This window comes from Condylura cristata, unplaced genomic scaffold, assembly GCF_000260355.1.
Source record: "Condylura cristata isolate star-nosed mole 26May11 unplaced genomic scaffold, ConCri1.0 scaffold00034, whole genome shotgun sequence".
In the NCBI taxonomy this organism is placed as follows: Eukaryota; Metazoa; Chordata; class Mammalia; order Eulipotyphla; family Talpidae; genus Condylura; species Condylura cristata.
In genome coordinates this window covers 13,570,035-13,577,838 of record NW_004567135.1, presented here as the reverse complement: position 1 = coordinate 13,577,838, position 7,804 = coordinate 13,570,035, and the positions used below count along the sequence as shown (strand labels likewise).

Sequence of the window (7,804 nt, the reverse complement as noted above, 5' to 3'; positions counted from 1 at the left end):
TTTTGACAGTTCAGGATGCCTCCCCTCAGGTGTGGCCCCCGTTGCCCCCCACCACGGTGCAAAATAGCTCCCTCCACACTTCATCCCTCCCTCGCCCTCCCCTCTGAATGCCTCAGATCTATACAGCGTTCAGGCGTTGGTTTTAGCATTTTTCTTTTTAAAATTTCATTAAACAATGTGTCCATTAAAAAAATCTAAACATTATTGGACCCTTATTAAGGATCCACACTGCAGAGCAGGAGGATTTAACTCTGTGAGGAGCTAGAACTCACCAGTGTTTAATTCTCAGAAAAGGAAGTTGCCTCAACATGGTCACTGTCAGCCTTAAATAACCCAGCACCGAGCTGGATCAGACTCCCGGGTCTGTGTTTTGTGGCCACACCTTCCTGATGAGCCCCAGCGATGGAGTGCTTGACTTTAGACCCAAAGGGTGGCCTTTTATGGAAGGAGCAGCCAGCGGGTGGCAGCTCCCTCCCAATCCTTCAAGCCCAGGCAGCCTCCAGTGAGCAGGATAGTTGAAAAATTCTTCACGGTCCCAAACGTTGACTCCTGAGCGTGTCTGGGAGATTTGTGTGTGTGTGCGTGCGTGTGTGTGTTTTCTTCTTATTATTTATTTTTTTTAGGGGAAAGGGGAATAAAATAGGCAAGAAGAAACAAAGTAAAAATGCCCAAGTGCTCCTTCTGAGTGGGGCGTTGGGCCTGGACCTCTGCTCACTAGCAGATGTGGCCTTGGCCTCCCACAGATGGTGGCTGAACTCCAGCCTGGCTGGGGCTTGGAGCTGGTGGAGGCTCCATGCTGGAGGCCTGGCTACCAGAAGAAGCCAGCCAGGGCACCCATTCAGACCTTCTGTGGGGAGCGACAGGTGATGTTCTCGCCAGATACCACTGTAGCTGGCCTCCGTGGGTGCAGATCCCAGCCTTGCTATTCGAAGCAGCATTGGGCAAGTTACTCTTGCTGGGCCTCAGTTTCCTCCCTTGTTAAGCCAAAATAGCAACTGTATCGACCCCCTGGGGTCCTGTCACAGTTAAATCTGTGAGGCATTCAGAGCACCTTCTGGGTGTTGCTAGAGATTCCTGGCTAGTATTATCACCTGAATTACAGCTTCAGTCCACATAAAAAACACCTGTGTGGGCAATGGAATATTACTCAGCAATCAAAAAAGATAAACACATGCCTTTTTCAACAACATGGGCGGAACTGGAAGGGATCGTGCTTAGTGAAATAAGCCAGAAAGAAATGGAAAAATACCGGATTCTATGGTACACTCATAGCAGTAGTATAAAGGACCAAGGAGCAAATAATAGTAATAGAGAACATATAAACCAGAGACATTTTACGGGGGTGTAGTGGGGAATGGGATCAAAAATGAGGGGGTACATATATACAATAGAATATTACTCAGCAACCAAAAAAGAGAAACACATGTCTTTTGCAGCAGCATTGATGGAGCTGGAAAAGATCATGCTTGGTGAGATAAGCCAGAAAGAGAAAGAAAAATACAGGATAATGGACCAGGCGAGAAAATAACAAAAATAATGAACAACCATATACCAGAGACATTTTGCGGGGGTGGAGTGGGGAATGGGATCAAAAATGGGGGGGGGAATGCACGGGACTATGGTGATGGCACACGGGTGACTTGGTGATGGGAAACGCGCAGGGATTACAATTGAGAAGGAAAAATATATATACAATATATACAAAATGATGTAAAAATAAACTGTTATAAAATTTAAAAAAAATGGTGGGGGGAAGTGCACTGGACTATGGTGATGGCACACGGGTGATTTGGTGATGGGAAACCCACAGGGATTACAGCTGAGATGGAAAAGGCACAAAATGATGTAAAAACAAACTATTATTAAAAATAATACCTATGTGGGGGTTACATTATAATGTTCTGACTTTAGGCACTGTCCCCATGGAATAGCCTTTCTATCTAAATCCCAAGAAAATAATCTAGTTCTCAATCTCTTCTTTATTTGCATGTGGTTACAGTTGATAAATACACTTACTATTTTCCTCCTCTCCAGAACTCTCGCTTATCCCTAGAAACCCAAACCAAACTCCCAGTCTTTCAAGAAACCCTTTCTTCCCTGGGAAAGGAGGGGTGGGGGTGGGGCTTCTTCACACAGTGACAACTCCAGAGAGGGTCTTCCTCAGTCCATAGAAAACGTGGGCCCGCGAGGGCCTCCAAAGCTTGGGATGAGCACCAGAATCCCTTAGAGTTTCCCAGCGATGTCCTCACAAGGGACCATGTGGCGGGCTCCCTTCTGTGGCGGGCTTGGGGTGCAGAGAGCCGGTGGGGCGCAGTCAGGGCCACAGGCCCCACCTGTGCCTGAAGCGGAGCTGGCACAGCCCAGCAGGCAGGGGCATCTGCCGCGAAGTCTCTGCCTTGCTGAGTCCTTCTTTGCCCCAGTCAGTGCCAGTCTTGTTCTCAGAGAGGTGTCAGAGGCCTGGCCCCTGGAGCTCTGCCTTCAGCCCTACCCAGGTCCTCTGTCAATCCTGTGTGGGGGGGGCAGGCTGGGGAGAGGGTGCTCTTGACCCTCTCTTCTGGCTTTTCCCAGACACCGCAGACATGGGTGACGAACTGGGTCTTTGGTCCTGTTAGAGAGCGTGGCACCCCAAGGTTTCTGTCTCCGCCAGGTGCCAAGCTTTACCATCTTCCTGGTAGGGTGTAGAGAGCCCTGGAGGGCCAGGAGCACCCTCTTCCGGGATGGGGTACTGAGGCTCCGGGGCAGCTGGGGGGTCACCAGGGCCCCGGGCTCCCCCCAGGACTGGCCCATTGTAGATGTAGATGTTGCCAGTGACAGTCACAGACCCGCCGGTGACGTGGATGCCATTTGTACCTGGGGGGAGGGGGGGCGGCAGAGTGAGAGGCGTCGAGGGACACTGCTGAGGAAAGAAGCCTGTGTGCCCCCAACATCAGCCCTCCTGATCTTTGTCCCTGCTCCCATTTGCTATCGGTTTCTGGCATTCCAGCTTCCTCTTTGCTTCTAGCTTTTTCGTCTCTTCCTCCCGTGCCTGTGATGCCCTAGCTAGCTGTCTGGAGTCTCGGTCTGGCCTGTTTTGGTCTTTTGGCTTCTGTCTGGCTCACGCCCTTTCCCTGCCCAGCACCTCCTCTCCCTGCCCTGCCTCCCCCCCCCCCCATCTGCCCAGCTTACCGTGGGCCAGTTGGCTTTGCTCTGGGAGTTCAGCCTCCAGCTCCACGGCCTGGACCAGAGGGCTTTGCTGTTGTAGCACTTCCTTCTCCACAACCGAGGCTGCTGGGTGCCCAGTCAAGGCCAGGGACAAGTCTCCGGAGAGGGGCAGCAATGGCTCTACCAGGTCAGGGAAGTGTGGGTTGACTCGGGGAGGCTCCCAGTTTCCGTCAGCAGCATTCACTTCCACCCGCTGCTGGTAGGAGAGAGCAGTGGGTCTCAGACTCAACTTTCTTCAGTTCCCACACCCGCTGCATGCTTAGGCAGCTCTTCCCTCTACTCTGCTCCTCACCATGCTATCTGCCTCAGGGGCTTTGCACCTGAGGTTCCAGCTCTTGGAGCACTTTCCCCAGAAATCTCTATGGCTGGCTCCCTCATTTCTTCAGTTTTCTGCTCAGGTATCAGCGCATCAGAGACCCATTCTGTCTAACTCCATCGTGTTCCGCCATCAGTCACTGCCCCCTTAATCTGCTTTACTTAGCAACGGTCACCATTTGACACATGTTTGTATGCACGTATATATTTGTACGTAGAGACGTCGTTTTGCTCACTGCTGTCTTGCACAGTGTCTGGCATGTGGTCGGCTCCGTGACAATGAGCTGAATGCATTCATGAATGTCGAAGCCTGCACACACTTTCCTGGCCTCCCCCACCTTGCCTGCCTCTCCTCTCCCCCTCCTGGCTGCTTCCCGCCTTCCCGTTACCTCTGGATGCCTCTTGAGCAGAGATCCTGCAATGGAAAGGCAATGGGTGTAGGGCCTCCCGACCTGCCAGGTCAACCCGCATTTCCCTGGCCTTCACCACCCCCCCCCAGCATGGTTTGCTTCCCAACAGGGGTTTCCCAAAGGAACAGGCTCTCATTACCCTTATCTCCAGCCTCAGAATGGGGAGCTGGATGGGGATGATGTCTGTGTTGGGGACGAGCATGGAGACCCCGAGGGTGCGGAGGGGCAGAAGGGTTGGCACCGAGGAAGGTGAGTACCCCCTCCCTCCGCTACACCCCCACCCAGGGAGGGACAGAGGGCCCCCTGCTCCTACCCAGCTTTCTGCAGAGAGAGGGGTGGCTCTTCCAGACGCAGGTGAGGAGAATGGTGAGCAGCATGAAGGACACCAGGGGCAGCAGGATGGCCAGCAGCAGCATGGTTCCTGCCAGGGCAGAGACGGGAGGCGCGCGAGAGGGGCCACAGGCAAGGAAGTTAGGGTCCAGCTCTCCAGCAGCTTTCCCCACTCATCCTACTGCAGTCCCTTGGGGCAAACCTAGAGACACTTGCCTCAGGCGACTCAGGCCACAGGAGAGCCACACTTCTGTGGACTTGACCGCCTTACAGAGAGGCGGTGGTAAGAGCTGGGATTGCCCCTTCGCCTGTGAGGATGGCTGCAGGGAGTCTCAGGGTGTCTACGGGGAGTCTTGCTTCTGAGCTCTGTTTTGGCTGCCTGGGAGAGTGGGGGTTGCTCAGGGCAGGTTCCAGGAGGGGAGGGAAAGAAACTCCTGTGTGTCTAGATGGGTCACTTCTGTCCTTCCATGGGTCTCCGGCTCATCAATTGCAAGGGGTCCACAGTGTCCATCGACCACTGACCATGCCGGAAGAGAGCCAGGTGGACTTGGACCTGCGCCTCCTGGGAGGTTTGCACCTGACTCTGTGGCTGATGGGAGCGCAGAAGCGGAGGCATGGCAGGAACCTGGAGTCTTCGACACCTGGGCTCCTGCCCAGGTGATTTTTTTAAAAAATTTTATAGTAGTTTATTTTTACGTCGTTTTGCGCATTTTTCCATCTCAGTTGCAATCCCCTTGGGTTTCCCATCACCAAATCACCCGTGTGCCATCACCATAGTCCGGTGCATTTCCCTCCCCCCACTGTTTTTGATCCCATTCCCCACTCTACCCCCGTAAAATGTCTCTGTATATAGCTGTTCATTGTTATCATTATTTTCTTGCCAGGTGATTTTTTAAATCATTTCACCTCTTCAGTTTTCTTATATATAAAGTGAGGGTGTTCCTTCTCCTGCCTCCTAAAATGTCACTTATCGTGAATTAAATTAGCGAGGACATGGGAAAGAATGATATAGGAGGATGAAAAATCAGGTTATCACATATTTAAATGGCTTCATTTTTAGGGGAAAAAAATCATAGGTATGGGCTTTGATGCAGAGAAAAATGTCCAGGGTTTTATTAAAAGATGTTAAGAATGGATGCAGCCGGTGAAAGTTCTGTGATTTGTTTGCTTATCTGAATTTTCTGATGTTTAAGGCACATGCATTGTGGCATAGGGTTTGGAGTAAGACAAATGTGAGATAGGTCTTAATGTTAGTGGGCAGACTGAGGGGTACCCCAGAACCTGGCCGCTCAGCTCCACCCCTTATTAGATGGGACAGGGAAAGCCTCCCTTTTAATGGAGATGCCTTTGTTATACTAATACTGAGTAAGAGGATTAAATAAGTTAGTGTTGGCAAAGTGTTCACAGAGTGTATGACACACTAGCTCTCAATAAATGGAAGCTATGATTATAAGTATTTGGCCATTGAAAAAGATAATATCATAGAGTGTGCTGTGATGAATAATAAGTGCCATATTCTAAGTATCCTATCATTGTCTGTTAGGTAAGGAAAACAATAACACCTCTAGAAAAGACAAAAAGAAAGCAGCAAATGTGGAACCATCTTTTAAGGACAGAGTGTGTCGTCTGATGCAGCGGCATTCAGCCAGGTACAGGGAGGACATGAAGGTGGCCTGTCCAGAACGGGGACAGCGATGTCAGCCACATCACACCTTGGTGTGGAGTGTTACCCATGTTGTGTGTGAGTAATGAAGACGCGCGTGTGTGTAAGTCAACTAGCATTTCTCTTCGAGGAACTTTTCCTCTCTTACTCCGATTCTGAGATGGAAGGAAGATTTTGAGATGGGTGGCGTTAAAGCATGTCCCCAGATGAGCCCCTCGGCCCTGGCCGCTCACCTGTCACATCAGGTGGTTCTGGTGCATTTCTGCAGCTGACGTCAGACAGGGGGGTGCCTGGGGCTGCCTCCACCATGCCCTGGTCCTCACATCTGTGGAGCAGAGGGAACCCAGCTTGAGTGGGGCTGGAGGTGACCAGCGCTGGCCAGGGAGCAAGCACGTGGGAGCGGGCTGTCCGCAGTGGGAGGGGCTGGGGTCGGCGCGCACTGACCTGGTGTGGGGCCTGCAGCGAGCACTGGAGGAGGTGGTATTCTGGAAGTATCCAGCCTTACAGGCTACACAGTAGCCAGTAGCTTCCCCATCATCTGGCAAAAAAAAATGAGGTGAGCCAGGGTGCGTAGGCAGAGGGGTCCTTTGCCCCTTGGTGAGCTTCTGGGGCTCTCATCCTTCCCCCTCTCCCCTTGATCCTGGCTTCCCTCGTGCAGAGAGGAGCCCCTCATCTGTCCCAAATCGAGTCATCCCCTCGCCCATCCTTTCTGAGAGAGTCACAAGGTCTGAGAGGAACCAAGGATGCAGTACCATGCCCCCCACCCTCCGTCAAGAGCCCTCTCTGCCCCTCAGCAGCCTCTGACCTCTCAGGTCGATTTCAGTGCCGGGTTCGCAGTCTGGAAGCGGCTCGCAGTGTGTACACTCAAGGTTCTGGAAAGAGCAGGTCATTCCTGGCTGGCAGCGGCACTGGGTTTTTTGTTTGCTGGTGCAAGGCAGGACCTCCTGGAAGCCCAGCACTGGGGGGGAGACTGGAAAGCTCAGTGGGGGGCTGCGCTCCTGAGACTCCAGGCCTCCCCCGCGTGCCCCACTCACCGTGATCACAGGGCCGGCACATCTGGCAGATGAAGAGGTGGTTCCAGTGCTCGTTGTAGGAATTTTCAGGGCACACGGTGCAAACTGTGTCCTGGTCGAGGTTACACTCGAAGGAGACATACATGCCTGTGACGTGAACCGGCAGAGGGTGTCAGGAGGCTGGTTCCACCCTCCGCTCTGCCGCCTGCTGTGTGACCCTGCTCCTCCCAGAGCGGCGGACACGCGAGGGACAGCCAGTGCTCCTCACTCGCTGTCTGGGAGCTGGCCCGGGGGCATGCGGGGGGCCTGGTGCCCCTGCCCTGGCACCCCTTCCCCCTGGCCCGGTTTCCTCTAGCCTGTGCCTCTAACCTGGTTTGCAGCGGGAGCAGCAGACCTGGTGTTTGGGCATGTAGTACTCCTTTTCTGGGTCCTGGCAGGTTCGGTTCTCCGTGTGGTATGGGGGCACCTTGAGGGGGAGACGGTCGCAGGGTGAGAATTATTCAGAGCTTATTCAGCATGGAAGGGCAAAAGGACTCCGGAGGGCTACCCAGACCCTCTTCCCTGCCCCAGCCCACCCCTACCCCCCTCTCTGCACCGCCCCTTCCTCACCAGCAGGGTTGGGGATGCTGCTGCCAGACTGCAGAGGCCCAGGACCAGTAGCCCCCAGGCCAGGCCGCAGGGAGAGGCGGCGGCCCCGGGCAGGCGCATGGCGGCCAGTCAGTCAGATGGGTGGAGGTGTCGGGGAGGAAGATGGGGGCCCTGGATACCCTGGGCAATGGTGACAAAGTCTCCGGAGCCCAAGGGCTGGGGCTGGACGCAGGGCCGAAGCGCCCCCCCAGGGGCCCCGCCGCGGCCTGGCCTGGCCTCCGGGG

General features: G+C 53.8%; 1 protein-coding gene across 2 annotated transcripts; it reads right to left on the bottom strand.

The window, feature by feature from the left end:
• Window positions 1-1,856: 1,856 nt before the first annotated feature.
• Window positions 1,857-7,804, bottom strand: LTBR (lymphotoxin beta receptor (TNFR superfamily, member 3)). Of its 2 annotated transcripts, none has more exons than XM_012732485.1 (10): window positions 7,542-7,804; window positions 7,302-7,398; window positions 6,954-7,079; window positions 6,725-6,877; window positions 6,364-6,457; window positions 6,153-6,244; window positions 4,240-4,347; window positions 3,906-3,931; window positions 3,166-3,397; window positions 1,857-2,850 (listed from the first exon to the last, which is right to left on the bottom strand). In XM_012732485.1, exons 1-10 carry the CDS (start codon window positions 7,638-7,640, stop codon window positions 2,609-2,611), a joined length of 1,269 nt encoding a protein of 422 aa, XP_012587939.1. In that variant the 5' UTR covers window positions 7,641-7,804; the 3' UTR covers window positions 1,857-2,608. The 2 variants fall into 2 exon arrangements, with proteins under 2 accessions (XP_012587939.1, XP_004692926.1); XM_004692869.2 differs by having other exon boundaries at window positions 3,166-3,394.

Coding starts and splice junctions, on each gene's coding strand:
- LTBR (XM_012732485.1), bottom strand. CDS start 7,640: ATGCGCCTGCCCGGGGCCGCCGCCTCTCCCTGCGGCCTGGCCTGGGGG. Junction 6,245..6,363: donor CGCTGCAGGCCCCACACCAG/GTCAGTGCGCGC, acceptor TCTGCTCCACAG/ATGTGAGGACCAGGGCATGG. Junction 4,348..6,152: donor AGAACCACCTGATGTGACAG/GTGAGCGGCCAG, acceptor CTGCCCTGGCAG/GAACCATGCTGCTGCTGGCC.